General features: G+C 55.6%; 1 protein-coding gene across 6 annotated transcripts in view; it reads left to right on the forward strand.

The window, feature by feature from the left end:
* Positions 1–15,846, forward strand: part of ADAM23 (ADAM metallopeptidase domain 23) — a 211,749-nt gene that overhangs the window by 85,335 nt on the left and 110,568 nt on the right. For all 6 annotated transcript variants that reach the window (XR_014450838.1, XM_083154137.1, XM_083154138.1 and 3 more), the window contains exons 5-6: positions 1,456–1,538; positions 15,056–15,119. Coding sequence is in view for 5 of the 6 variants with exons in the window: in XM_083154137.1 (XP_083010263.1) it covers positions 1,456–1,538; positions 15,056–15,119 (147 nt within the window). In the remaining variant the exon portion in view is untranslated. The remainder of the gene's footprint in view (positions 1–1,455; positions 1,539–15,055; positions 15,120–15,846) is intronic.

Here is a 15,846-nt window from a genome sequence, read left to right on the forward strand (position 1 = left end):
ATTATACAGTATATAGACGTTTATAACTAATGATACACGCTGATATTTCCCACAGCCTCTGGAGATCTCTTACAAGGAGCCCCAAAAAATGTCTTTGTACCGGTGCTTCTGTCGGGTCTATCCAGGGCACACCCCGCTCTCCAAGCGTAGTGTAGTACAGCAGAATATTCTGAGGAAGCGCACTGCGTAAATGGAAGTGTGCGTCAGTGTCCGCCGTCCTCACTGCATATTTTATATGTGTGTGCTCCAATGGGCACCCTGTCTGTCTGTCTCTCCTATCCCTAGATTGTAAGCTCCTTGGAGCAGGGCCCTCTGCCCTCCTGTTCTTACAGCCCAATTACAGCTCCGTCCTACTCAGCAATAGTCTATCCGGCACCTCGTAATCCTCCATCTCCTCCTACAACAACCTGCGTCTCCGCTGTATTGTGTACTGAGAATTCCCCGGTAAATCTCTGGCGCTGTTACACGAGCCCAGATATATCTGACTGCGCTTATTAATTCTTGCTCTATTTGGTTATTTGAAATTCACCAAATCTTTGCTGTAATATGATATTTATATACTTCCTAGCGCCCCGCCAATGCTCCCCACGGGGACATTTTTGGTAGTTAGGGCGTGGAATTAAAAACCAAACAAATAAATCACTGCCTTGAATTGTACATGTGCCGGAGGTGAGGGGTAAGGGGGACATGCGGCCCTGCTGTTTATCGGACGACTGCACGTGCGCACGGTATGCTGTGTGCAAACCCTCCTGCGGCCATTTGCCGGCAGTAACCACTGTGAGTGCCCCAGAAAACGCAGACGTTCCCACTGACGTCATCAGCGGCCTCCTCCCCGCGGCCATCGCAGCGCCGAGTATGACCTGGCTACAAACAGAGGGGGAAACCATTCGATGAGGAGTGATTGCGAACGGTTTTACCCTCATGTGCACAGCTGCAAACTAATGTACAGCTGTGCACGTGGGCAGGAATGTGCGTGTGCAGGGCGGCTCTCCCTATACACAGTAACACAGCGCTGGCTCTCCCTATACACAGTAACACAGCGCTGGCTCTCCCTATACACAGTAACATACAGCGCCGGCTCTCCCTATACACAGTAACGTACAGCGCCGGCTCTCCCTATACACAGTAACGTACAGCGCCGGCTCTCCCTATACACAGTAACGTACAGCACCGGCTCTCCCTATACACAGTAATGTACAGCGCCGGCTCTCCCTATGTACAGCGCCGGCTCTCCCTATACACAGTAATGTACAGCGCCGGCTCTCCCTATACACATTAGCGCACAGCGCCGGCTCTCCCTATACACAGTAGCGTACAGCGCCGTCTCCCTATAAACAGTAACATCCTATAATCAGGATGATGCTATGCAGCGCCCCACTCATGTCCTGGATCCTGAGTGTAAGATGTGATTTCCCTGATGCTGTATAACTGACTAATATTTTCTCTGTCCTGCAGGGCGGCGAGCATTGCTACTATCACGGCACCATCAGAGGACTCCCAACCTCCAGAGTGGCTCTATCTACATGTAACGGGTTACAGTAAGCAGAGCTATTGCATCCTTATATACCGTGTGCATGTACATGTGTGTTTGTGGTAGTACGCAAGTTATTACACAGAGCTCCCATGTGCAGAGGTCACACCCCGGCTGAGGCTGCACACGGACGGTACCGCTCATAGCTCACTCCCCGGCTGAGGCTGCACATGGAGGGTACTGCTCATAGCTCACTCCCCAGCTGAGGCTGCACATGGAGGGTACTGCTCATAGCTCACTCCCCGGCTGAGGCTACGCATGGAGGGTACTGCTCATAGCTCACTCCCCGGCTGAGGCTACGCATGGAGGGTACGGCTCATAGCTCACTCCCCGGCTGAGGCTGCACATGGAGGGTACTGCTCATAGCTCACACCCCGGCTGAGGCTGCACATGGACGGTACTGCTCATAGCTCACTCCCCGGCTGAGGCTGCACATGGAGGGTACTACTCATAGCTCACACCCCGGCTGAGGCCGCACGTGGAGGATACTGCTCATAGCTCACACCCCGGCTGAGGCTGCACATGGAGGGTACTGCTCATAGCTCACACCCCGGCTGAGGCTGCGCATGGAGGGAACAGCTCATAGCTCACACCCCGGCTGAGGCTGCACATGGAGGGTACTGCTCATAGCTCACTCCCCAGCTGAGGCTGCACATGGAGGGTACTGCTCATAGCTCACTCCCCGGCTGAGGCTACGCATGGAGGGTACGGCTCATAGCTCACTCCCCGGCTGAGGCTGCACATGGAGGGTACTGCTCATAGCTCACTCCCCAGCTGAGGCCGCACGTGGAGGATACTGCTCATAGCTCACACCCCGGCTGAGGCTGCGCATGGAGGGTAGCGCTCATAGCTCACTCCCCGGCTGAGGCTGCACATGGAGGGTACTGCTCATAGCTCACACCCCGGCTGAGGCTACGCATGGAGGGTACTGCTCATAGCTCACTCCCCGGCTGAGGCTATGCATGGACGGTACTGCTCATAGCTCACTCCCCGGCTGAGGCTACGCATGGAGGGTACTGCTCATAGCTCACTCCCCGGCAGAGGCTACGCATGGAGGGTACTGCTCATAGCTCACTCCCCGGCTGCAGCTGCGCATGGACGGTACCTCTCATAGCTCACACCCCGGCTGAGGCTGCACATGGAGGGTACTGCTCATAGCTCACACCCCGGCTGAGGATGCGCATGGGTGGTACCTCTCATAACTCACACCCCGGCTGAGGCTGCGCATGGAGGGAACCACTCATAGCTCACACCCCGGCTGAGGCTGCGCATGGAGGGAACCACTCATAGCTCACACCCCGGCTGAGGCTGCGCATGGAGGGTACCGCTCATAGCTCACTCCCCGGCTGAGGCTACGCATGGAGGGTACTGCTCATAGCTCACTCCCCGGCTGCAGCTGCGCATGGACGGTACTGCTCATAGCTCACTCCCCGGCTGAGGCTATGCATGGACGGTACTGCTCATAGCTCACTCCCCGGCTGAGGCTACGCATGGAGGGTACTGCTCATAGCTCACTCCCCGGCTGCAGCTGCGCATGGACGGTACTGCTCATAGCTCACTCCCCGGCTGCAGCTGCGCATGGAGGGTACTGCTCATAGCTCATACCCCGGCTGAGGCTGCACATGGAGGGTACGGCTCATAGCTCACACCCCGGCTGAGGCTGCACATGGGTGGTACCTCTCATAGCTCACACCCCGGCTGAGGCTGCACATGGACAGTACTACTAATAGCTCACTCCCCGGCTGAGGCTGCACATGGACGGTACTACTCATAGCTCACACCCCGGCTGCAGCTGCACATGGAGGGTACTGCTCATAGCTCACACCCCGGCTGAGGCCGCACGTGGAGGATACTGCTCATAGCTCATACCCCGGCTGAGGCTGCGCATAAACGGTACTGTTCATAGCTCACACCCCGGCTGAGGCTACGCATGGAGGGTACTGCTCATAGCTCACACCCCGGCTGAGGCTGCACATGGAGGGTACTGCTCATAGCTCACACCCCGGCTGAGGCTACGCATGGAGGGTACTGCTCATAGCTCACTCCCCGGCTGAGGCTATGCATGGACGGTACTGCTCATAGCTTACTCCTCGGCTGAGGCCGCACGTGGAGGATACTGCTCATAGCTCATACCCCGGCTGAGGCTGCGCATGGACGGTACTGTTCATAGCTCACACCCCGGCTGAGGCTACGCATGGAGGGTACTGCTCATAGCTCACACCCCGGCTGAGGCTACACATGGAGGGTACTGCTCATAGCTCACACCCCGGCTGAGGCTACGCATGGACGGTACTGCTCATAGCTCACTCCCCGGCTGAGGCTACGCATGGACGGTACTGCTCATAGCTCACTCCCCGGCTGAGGCTATGCATGGACGGTACTGCTCATAGCTCACACCCCGGCTGAGGCTGCACATGGAGGGTACTGCCCATAGCTCACACCGCGGCTGAGGCTGCACATGGACGGTACTGCTCATAGCTCACACCCCGGCTGAGGCTGCACATGGACGGTACCACTCATAGCTCACACCCCGGCTGAGGCTGCACATGGAGGGTACTGCTCATAGCTCACACCCCGGCTGAGGCTGCACATTGAGGGTACTGCCCATAGCTCACTCCCCGGCTGAGGCTGCACATGGACGGTACCACTCATAGCTCACACCCCGGCTGAGGCTGCACATGGACGGTACCACTCATAGCTCACACCCTGGCTGAGGCTGCACATGGAGGGTACTGCTCATAGCTCACACCCCGGCTGAGGCTGCACATGGAGGGTACTGCTCATAGCTCACACCCCGGCTGAGGCTGCACATGGAGGGTACGGCTCATAGCTCACACCCCGGCTGCAGCTGCACATGGAGGGAACCACTCATAGCTCACACCCCGGCTGAGGCTGCACATGGACGGTACCACTCATAGCTCACACCCTGGCTGAGGCTGCACATGGAGGGTACTGCTCATAGCTCACACCCCGGCTGAGGCTACGCATGGACGGTACTGCTTATAGCTCACACCCCGGCTGAGGCTGCACATGGATGGTACTGCTCATAGCTCACACCCCGACTGCGTGTCCCATCATGTCTTGCCACAGTTTTGCAATTAGAGAATGCTAAAACTAGGCATGGCAAGGCATGCTGGGATGTGTCGTTTCACAAAAGCTGGAGGGCCCTAGTTTGGACATATCTGGCTTAACTCCTGCGCACACTGCAGTGGAGGTATATCACTCGGTCCCTGCGCACACTGATGTGAGGGTATAGCACTCGGTCCCTGCGCTCACTGCAGGGTGGCTTAGCACTCTGTCCCTGCGCACACTGCAGTGGTGGTATAACACTCTGTCCCTGCGCACACTGCAGTGGGGGTATAGCACTCAGTCCCTGCGCTCACCGCAGGGTGGCTTAGCTCTCGGTCCCTGCGCACACTGCAGTGGGGTATAACACTATTTCCCTGCACACACTGCAGTGAGGGTATAACACTCGGTCCCTGCGCACACTGCAGTGGTGGTATAGCACTCGGTCCCTGCGCACAGTGCAGTGGTGGTATAGCACTCTGTCCCTGCGCACACTGCACTGGAGGTATAACACTCTGTCCCTGCGCACACTGCAGTGTGGGTATAGCACTCTGTCCCTGTGCACACTGCAGTGGTGGTATAACACTCGATCCCTGCTCACACTGCAGTGGTGGTATAACACTCTGTCCCTGCACACACTGCAGTGGGGGTATAGCATTCGGTCCATGCGCACACTGCAGTGGGGGTATAGCACTCTGTCCATGCGCACACTGCAGTGGGGGTATAGCACTCTGTCCATGCGCACGCTGCAGTGGGGGTATAACACTCTGTCCCTGCGCACACTGCAGTGGTGGTATAACACTCGGTCCCTGCGCACACTGCAGTGGAGGTATAACACTCTGTCCCTGCGCACACTGCAGTGGTGGTATAGCATTCGGTCCCTGCACACACTGCAGTGGAGGTATAACACTCTGTCCCTGCGCACACTGCAGTGGTGGTATAACACTCGGTTCCTGCGCACACTGCAGTGGGGATATAGCACTCTGTCCCTGCGCACACTGCAGTGGTGGTATAGCACTCTGTCCCTGCGCACACTGCAGTGGGGGTATAGCATCTGGTCCCTGCGCACACTGCAGTGGGGGTATAGCACTATGTCCCTGTGCACACTGCAGTGGGGGTATAGCACTATGTCCCTGCGCATACTGCAGTGGGGCTATAGCACTCTGTCCCTGCGCACACTGCAGTGGTGGTATAACACTCGGTCCCTGCGCACACTGCAGTGGGGGTATAACACTCTGTCCCTGCGCACGCTGCAGTGGGGTATAACACTCGGTCCCTGTGCACACTGCAGTGGGGGTATAGCACTATGTCCCTGCACACACTGCAGTGGGGGTATAGCACTCTGTCCCTGCGCACACTGCAGTGGTGGTATAACACTCGGTCCCTGCGCACACTGCAGTGGTATAACACTCGGTCCCTGCGCACACTGCAGTGGTATAACACTCAGACCCTGCGCACACTGCAGTGGTATAACACTCGGTCCCTGCGCACGCTGCAGTGGGGTATAACACTCGGTCCCTGTGCACACTGCAGTGTGGGTATAGCACTCTGTCCCTGTGCACACTGCAGTGGTGGTATAACACTCGATCCCTGCTCACACTGCAGTGGTGGTATAACACTCTGTCCCTGCACACACTGCAGTGGGGGTATAGCATTCGGTCCATGCGCACACTGCAGTGGGGGTATAGCACTCTGTCCATGCGCACACTGCAGTGGGGGTATAGCACTCTGTCCATGCGCACGCTGCAGTGGGGGTATAACACTCTGTCCCTGCGCACACTGCAGTGGTGGTATAACACTCGGTCCCTGCGCACACTGCAGTGGTGGTATAACACTCGGACCCTGCGCACACTGCAGTGGTGGTATAACACTCGGTCCCTGCGCACACTGCAGTGGTGGTATAACACTCGGACCCTGCGCACACTGCAGTGGGAGTATAACACTCGGTCCCTGCGCACACTGCAGTGGTGGTATAACACTCGGACCCTGCGCACACTGCAGTGGTGGTATAACACTCGGTCCCTGTGCACACTGCAGTGGTGGTATAACACTCGGTCCCTGCGCACACTGCAGTGGTGGTATAACACTCGGTCCCTGCGCACACTGCAGTGGTGGTATAACACTCTGTCCCTGCGCACACTGCAGTGGTGGTATAGCATTCGGTCCCTGCACACACTGCAGTGGAGGTATAACACTCTGTCCCTGCGCACACTGCAGTGGTGGTATAACACTCGGTTCCTGCGCACACTGCAGTGGGGATATAGCACTCTGTCCCTGCGCACACTGCAGTGGTGGTATAGCACTCTGTCCCTGCGCACACTGCAGTGGGGGTATAGCATCTGGTCCCTGCGCACACTGCAGTGGGGGTATAGCACTATGTCTCTGCGCACACTGCAGTGGGGCTATAGCACTCTGTCCCTGCGCACACTGCAGTGGTGGTATAACACTCGGTCCCTGCGCACACTGCAGTGGGGGTATAACACTCTGTCCCTGCGCACGCTGCAGTGGGGTATAACATTCGGTCCCTGTGCACACTGCAGTGGGGGTATAGCACTATGTCCCTGCACACACTGCAGTGGGGGTATAGCACTCTGTCCCTGCGCACACTGCAGTGGTGGTATAACACTCGGTCCCTGCGCACACTGCAGTGGTATAACACTCAGACCCTGCGCACACTGCAGTGGTATAACACTCGGTCCCTGCGCACACTGCAGTGGGGGTATAACACTCGGTCCCTGCGCACACTGCAGTGGGGGTATAACACTCGGTCCCTGCGCACACTGCAGTGGTGGTATAACACTCGGTCCCTGCGCACACTGCAGTGGGGGTATAACACACTGTCCCTGCGCACACTGCAGTGGGTGTATAGCACTATGTCCCTGTGCACACTGCAGTGGGGGTATAGCACTATGTCCCTGTGCACACTGCAGTGGGGGTATAGCACTCTGTCCCTGCGCACACTGCAGTGGTATAACACTCGGTCCCTGCGCACACTGCAGTGGTGGTTTAACACTCGGTCCCTGTGCATACTGCAGGGTTGTGGTATAACACTCGGTCCCTGCGCACACTACAGTGGTGGTATAACACTCGGTCCCTGTGCACACTGCAGTGGGGGTATAGCACTATGTCCCTGCACACACTGCAGTGGGGGTATAGCACTCTGTCCCTGCGCACACTGCAGTGGTGGTATAACACTCGGTTCCTGCGCACACTGCAGTGGGGGTATAGCATCCGGTCCCTGCGCACACTGCAGTGGTGGTATAACACTCGGACCCTGCGCACACTGCAGTGGGAGTATAACACTCGGTCCCTGCGCACACTGCAGTGGTGGTATAACACTCGGACCCTGCGCACACTGCAGTGGTGGTATAACACTCGGTCCCTGCGCACACTGCAGTGGTGGTATAACACTCGGTCCCTGCGCACACTGCAGTGGTGGTATAACACTCGGTCCCTGCGCACACTGCAGTGGTGGTATAACACTCGGTCCCTGCGCACACTGCTGTGGGGGTATAACACTCGGTCCCTGCGCACACTGCAGTGGTGGTATAACACTCGGTCCCTGCGCACACTGCAGTGGTGGTATAACACTCGGTCCCTGCGCACACTGCAGTGGTGGTATAACACTCGGTCCCTGCGCACACTGCAGTGGTGGTTTAACACTCGGTCCCTGTGCATACTGCAGGGTTGTGGTATAACACTCGGTCCCTGCGCACACTGCAGTGGTGGTATAACACTCGGTCCCTGTGCACACTGCAGTGGGGGTATAGCACTCGGTCCCTGCGCTCACTGCAGGGTGGCTTAGCACTCTGTCCCTGCGCACACTGCAGTGGTGGTATAACACTCTGTCCCTGCGCACACTGCAGTGGAGGTATAGCACTCGGTCCCTGCGCTCACTGCAGGGTGGCTTAGCACTCTGTCCCTGCGCACACTGCAGTGGTGGTATAACACTCTGTCCCTGCGCACACTGCAGTGGGGGTATAGCACTCAGTCCCTGCGCTCACCGCAGGGTGGCTTAGCTCTCGGTCCCTGCGCACACTGCAGTGGGGTATAACACTATTTCCCTGCACACACTGCAGTGAGGGTATAACACTCGGTCCCTGCGCACACTGCAGTGGTGGTATAGCACTCGGTCCCTGCGCACAGTGCAGTGGTGGTATAGCACTCTGTCCCTGCGCACACTGCACTGGAGGTATAACACTCTGTCCCTGCGCACACTGCAGTGTGGGTATAGCACTCTGTCCCTGTGCACACTGCAGTGGTGGTATAACACTCGATCCCTGCTCACACTGCAGTGGTGGTATAACACTCTGTCCCTGCACACACTGCAGTGGGGGTATAGCATTCGGTCCATGCGCACACTGCAGTGGGGGTATAGCACTCTGTCCATGCGCACACTGCAGTGGGGGTATAGCACTCTGTCCATGCGCACGCTGCAGTGGGGGTATAACACTCTGTCCCTGCGCACACTGCAGTGGTGGTATAACACTCGGTCCCTGCGCACACTGCAGTGGAGGTATAACACTCTGTCCCTGCGCACACTGCAGTGGTGGTATAGCATTCGGTCCCTGCACACACTGCAGTGGAGGTATAACACTCTGTCCCTGCGCACACTGCAGTGGTGGTATAACACTCGGTTCCTGCGCACACTGCAGTGGGGATATAGCACTCTGTCCCTGCGCACACTGCAGTGGTGGTATAGCACTCTGTCCCTGCGCACACTGCAGTGGGGGTATAGCATCTGGTCCCTGCGCACACTGCAGTGGGGGTATAGCACTATGTCCCTGTGCACACTGCAGTGGGGGTATAGCACTATGTCCCTGCGCATACTGCAGTGGGGCTATAGCACTCTGTCCCTGCGCACACTGCAGTGGTGGTATAACACTCGGTCCCTGCGCACACTGCAGTGGGGGTATAACACTCTGTCCCTGCGCACGCTGCAGTGGGGTATAACACTCGGTCCCTGTGCACACTGCAGTGGGGGTATAGCACTATGTCCCTGCACACACTGCAGTGGGGGTATAGCACTCTGTCCCTGCGCACACTGCAGTGGTGGTATAACACTCGGTCCCTGCGCACACTGCAGTGGTATAACACTCGGTCCCTGCGCACACTGCAGTGGTATAACACTCAGACCCTGCGCACACTGCAGTGGTATAACACTCGGTCCCTGCGCACGCTGCAGTGGGGTATAACACTCGGTCCCTGTGCACACTGCAGTGTGGGTATAGCACTCTGTCCCTGTGCACACTGCAGTGGTGGTATAACACTCGATCCCTGCTCACACTGCAGTGGTGGTATAACACTCTGTCCCTGCACACACTGCAGTGGGGGTATAGCATTCGGTCCATGCGCACACTGCAGTGGGGGTATAGCACTCTGTCCATGCGCACACTGCAGTGGGGGTATAGCACTCTGTCCATGCGCACGCTGCAGTGGGGGTATAACACTCTGTCCCTGCGCACACTGCAGTGGTGGTATAACACTCGGTCCCTGCGCACACTGCAGTGGTGGTATAACACTCGGACCCTGCGCACACTGCAGTGGTGGTATAACACTCGGTCCCTGCGCACACTGCAGTGGTGGTATAACACTCGGACCCTGCGCACACTGCAGTGGGAGTATAACACTCGGTCCCTGCGCACACTGCAGTGGTGGTATAACACTCGGACCCTGCGCACACTGCAGTGGTGGTATAACACTCGGTCCCTGTGCACACTGCAGTGGTGGTATAACACTCGGTCCCTGCGCACACTGCAGTGGTGGTATAACACTCGGTCCCTGCGCACACTGCAGTGGTGGTATAACACTCTGTCCCTGCGCACACTGCAGTGGTGGTATAGCATTCGGTCCCTGCACACACTGCAGTGGAGGTATAACACTCTGTCCCTGCGCACACTGCAGTGGTGGTATAACACTCGGTTCCTGCGCACACTGCAGTGGGGATATAGCACTCTGTCCCTGCGCACACTGCAGTGGTGGTATAGCACTCTGTCCCTGCGCACACTGCAGTGGGGGTATAGCATCTGGTCCCTGCGCACACTGCAGTGGGGGTATAGCACTATGTCTCTGCGCACACTGCAGTGGGGCTATAGCACTCTGTCCCTGCGCACACTGCAGTGGTGGTATAACACTCGGTCCCTGCGCACACTGCAGTGGGGGTATAACACTCTGTCCCTGCGCACGCTGCAGTGGGGTATAACATTCGGTCCCTGTGCACACTGCAGTGGGGGTATAGCACTATGTCCCTGCACACACTGCAGTGGGGGTATAGCACTCTGTCCCTGCGCACACTGCAGTGGTGGTATAACACTCGGTCCCTGCGCACACTGCAGTGGTATAACACTCAGACCCTGCGCACACTGCAGTGGTATAACACTCGGTCCCTGCGCACACTGCAGTGGGGGTATAACACTCGGTCCCTGCGCACACTGCAGTGGGGGTATAACACTCGGTCCCTGCGCACACTGCAGTGGTGGTATAACACTCGGTCCCTGCGCACACTGCAGTGGGGGTATAACACACTGTCCCTGCGCACACTGCAGTGGGTGTATAGCACTATGTCCCTGTGCACACTGCAGTGGGGGTATAGCACTATGTCCCTGTGCACACTGCAGTGGGGGTATAGCACTCTGTCCCTGCGCACACTGCAGTGGTATAACACTCGGTCCCTGCGCACACTGCAGTGGTGGTTTAACACTCGGTCCCTGTGCATACTGCAGGGTTGTGGTATAACACTCGGTCCCTGCGCACACTACAGTGGTGGTATAACACTCGGTCCCTGTGCACACTGCAGTGGGGGTATAGCACTATGTCCCTGCACACACTGCAGTGGGGGTATAGCACTCTGTCCCTGCGCACACTGCAGTGGTGGTATAACACTCGGTTCCTGCGCACACTGCAGTGGGGGTATAGCATCCGGTCCCTGCGCACACTGCAGTGGTGGTATAACACTCGGACCCTGCGCACACTGCAGTGGGAGTATAACACTCGGTCCCTGCGCACACTGCAGTGGTGGTATAACACTCGGACCCTGCGCACACTGCAGTGGTGGTATAACACTCGGTCCCTGCGCACACTGCAGTGGTGGTATAACACTCGGTCCCTGCGCACACTGCAGTGGTGGTATAACACTCGGTCCCTGCGCACACTGCAGTGGTGGTATAACACTCGGTCCCTGCGCACACTGCTGTGGGGGTATAACACTCGGTCCCTGCGCACACTGCAGTGGTGGTATAACACTCGGTCCCTGCGCACACTGCAGTGGTGGTATAACACTCGGTCCCTGCGCACACTGCAGTGGTGGTATAACACTCGGTCCCTGCGCACACTGCAGTGGTGGTTTAACACTCGGTCCCTGTGCATACTGCAGGGTTGTGGTATAACACTCGGTCCCTGCGCACACTGCAGTGGTGGTATAACACTCGGTCCCTGTGCACACTGCAGTGGGGGTATAGCACTATGTCCCTGCACACACTGCAGTGGGGGTATAGCACTCTGTCCCTGCGCACACTGCAGTGGTGGTATAACACTCGGTTCCTGCGCACACTGCAGTGGGGGTATAGCATCCGGTCCCTGCGCACACTGCAGTGGTGGTATAACACTCGGACCCTGCGCACACTGCAGTGGGAGTATAACACTCGGTCCCTGCGCACACTGCAGTGGTGGTATAACACTCGGACCCTGTGCACACTGCAGTGGTGGTATAACACTCGGTCCCTGCGCACACTGCAGTGGTGGTATAACACTCGGTCCCTGCGCACACTGCAGTGGTGGTATAACACTCGGTCCCTGCGCACACTGCAGTGGTGGTATAACACTCGGTCCCTGCGCACACTGCTGTGGGGGTATAACACTCGGTCCCTGCGCACATTGCAGTGGTGGTATAACACTCGGTCCCTGCGCACACTGCAGTGGTGGTATAACACTCGGTCCCTGTGCACACTGCAGTGGTGGTATAACACTCGGTCCCTGTGCACACTGCAGTGGTGGTATAACACTCGGTCCCTGCGCACACTGCAGTGGTGGTATAACACTCGGTCCCTGCGCACACTGCAGTGGTGGTATAACACTCGGTCCCTGCGCACACTGCAGTGGTGGTATAACACTCTGTCCCTGCGCACACTGCAGTGGTGGTATAACACTCGGACCCTGCGCACACTGCTGTGGGGGTATAACACTCGGTCCCTGCGCACACTGCAGTGGGGGTATAAGACTCGGTCCCTGCGCACACTGCAGTGGTGGTATAACACTCGGACCCTGCGCACACTGCAGTGGTGGTATAACACTCGGACCCTGTGCACACTGCAGTGGGGGTATATAACTCGGTCCCTGCGCACACTGCAGGGCGGCTTAGCATTCTACTCCTGCGTGCACTGATACTACCCCAGATGAGTACCACAAAGCTCCATAGAAACAGGTTCCGATACATCACATACTGGTGAAGGAACTGGTTCTATATTTAGCGCCTGCATCTCTCTGTGCATCCTCGTTAGGTGAATAAATATAATAATAACAGCAGCAAAATGAATGAGACAAAACTTGTCCTCAATTAATAACATTCCCAGATAAACAGCGTAATTGACTGGAGTGCAGAGTTCCAGCCACGTCACAGCTATTACTGAGAGCTGACCTCAGGACTCCAGCTGATGAATTATTCACAGCACTATGTTCCATGCCTCACTGGGCAATGATACAGCTTTAAGAGCACCCTTCTCGGTCTGTGCCAGGCGGGCAGGAAAGGGCATTCTGCTAGTCTGACAACCTTAGCATGCTGAGACTGTAGAGAATAATGCAGCACAGAGAACGCCAGGCTTCCAGCTGATTCCATTCCCTGCTCCAGACTGAAGGAGGTCACTGGCGAAGGGCCCCAAACCAGCCCATTGGTCTGCAGAGCTCCATGAAAGCACAGGCCTCCACCCCGCGCTTCCCATTAGCCTCTGCAGCCTAGCGGGCACGGGTGGATGTGGGCACATTTCTATGTAACACTGCAGGTGACTCAGATGCATCCTGTACGTGGTCAAAATACAGCTAGCTCAATAGAAGTCATCGTCATCATCATCACTGTGTACTTGGCATCCGCTGGGTGCATGCTTACCCGCTGGTCTGCGTGGGCCTCATTTCTGTGAACACGCCCTTGTGGAACTCTGCTTTTGTGGGCCGTGTTTGCTCATATACCGTGTTTCCCCGATAATAAGACACTGGCATATATATATATATATATATATATATATAGATAGGCGGCAGGTCCGGCACTCTCTCCTACGATCATTACTGCGCCCGGTGCCTTCACGGATGAAGGGAAATAGAGTACACAGTGTGCGGCACTCGGTGCGAAATGAAGAAACTTTCAATCAGGGAGGCTTAGGTTTAGCAAACCTAAGCCTCCCTGATTGAAAGTTTCTTCATTTCGCACCGAGTGCCGCACACTGTGTACTCTATATATATATATATATATATATATATATATATATATATATATATATATATATATATATATATATATATATTTCAACAAAAATCACCATAGGGCTTATTTTCGGGGTAGGGCTTATTTCAATTAACATTGACAGTACATTTAAAAAAACAGGTGCCAGCAATCCTTTTAAAGTACGATGCCCCCAGTCCTGCTTTCACACCCCCCTGTTCCTCCTTTTATAGCACCATGCCCCCAGTCCTGCTCCTCACCTACGGTGCAGCACTTTCCAGTTCTTCTTCTTGTTTTCTGCCTGCGCCGCTCCTCCCGCCGTGTACAGAAGCCGCGTGATGTGCGCGGTGACATCATGTGCAGGGCACAGTGCATCCCTGGGACCGGGAGCTTCAACGGCGTCTACGGATACAGTACAGTACTGTACAAGCAAGGCGGCGGTGAAGGGAGTTAGCGGGGGTGGAGATGGGGTCATAGAAGTCAGTGCACGCACTCGGCTAAGGGAAATTTTGATAGGGCTTATTTTCAGGGTAGGGCTTATTTTCGGGCAAGGGCTTATTATCAGGTAAATACGGTAGGTTTGTCCACATACATTTATCCTCCATAAGTGATCTTATAAATAATGCCTGAGCTCCTTGTGACCCTGTCGCACCAGGCTTCTTTTTCAAAAATGTCCCATTAAATAGCATCTGCAAAATGAAGTGAATAGGACACACAAGCAGCTTCTGCTGATTAAAATGATATGCTATATTCAGTGTCCGGCTGCCAATGTATCTGCACAAGAAATAGAACGTTACACTGTTATCCTGAAAACCCTGCGACGTAGCATTCCGTATACAGCTGCAGCTACACACTGAATATAGACATGTTGGTCATTTTACTCAGCAGAAGCTGCTTGTGTGTGGGGAATATGCGTAGGTAATACGGGAGGGCACTGAGTGCAGGTGAGGAACCCATTACACATGTTGTGTGTGCTTCAGTATAATGTTCCTTGTATACGGTAACATCGGCTTCTCCTCTCTCTCTTCCAGCGGAATGTTTGATGATGACACTCACACCTACACCATATACCCCGTGGACATATCTCACAACACTGTAAGTAACCCAGATTCCACATTTATAAGGTGCATATGAAACCTAAATACATTCTGTGTTTAGACCGGGTCCCGTCCCCAAGATATCTCATCATTGTGTACAAATATTCCGAAATACGGAAAAGCTCCAAGATTCTTCTGGTCCCAAATGTGTAGAATCTGGGAGACGGAACCTGTACTATGGCGACAAGATAAATTCCCGTCTTCTCTCAGATTCTCACGTGGTTTCACAGAGGCTCAAATCAATGAATAATTCTCATCGGTAACTCATCTTCCATGCGAGTCTTGCTTGGTTCCCATCGCCTCTAAGGCAACGCCGTCCCTCCGGTCACACTCACTTTACAGTGTCCTTTTCTGACAATACTGTAGCACATAGGCCAATACCATGCGTAGCCTCCTCTTATGCGCCTGGCCCAATCATGGGTGTTATTATATATTTGCTTGCCTCTTCTTGGCATTGACATTTCTCTTTCATCCACTAGGGGACACTGGAGACTAGTACACTGGGGTATAGAGGTGTGGTTAGTGGAGGCGCAGAAGGGAGAGGAGGGCTAAAAATATGATTGGTTGGTTGTGGCCTGGGCCTATCCATAATCAGCCAAGGCGGGCTCTCCTCAGTCCCTGCTGGTTTTTCATTGGCTCTCCCTTATATTCCTGTTCCTCTCCTCAGTGCACAGACAGAGATAATGGAGCCATTTCCCCCAGAGACCAGCGCTGCTCTACAAGCT

Source organism: Crinia signifera, chromosome 7, assembly GCF_055691185.1.
Source record: "Crinia signifera chromosome 7, ASM5569118v1, whole genome shotgun sequence".
Taxonomy (NCBI): Eukaryota; Metazoa; Chordata; class Amphibia; order Anura; family Myobatrachidae; genus Crinia; species Crinia signifera.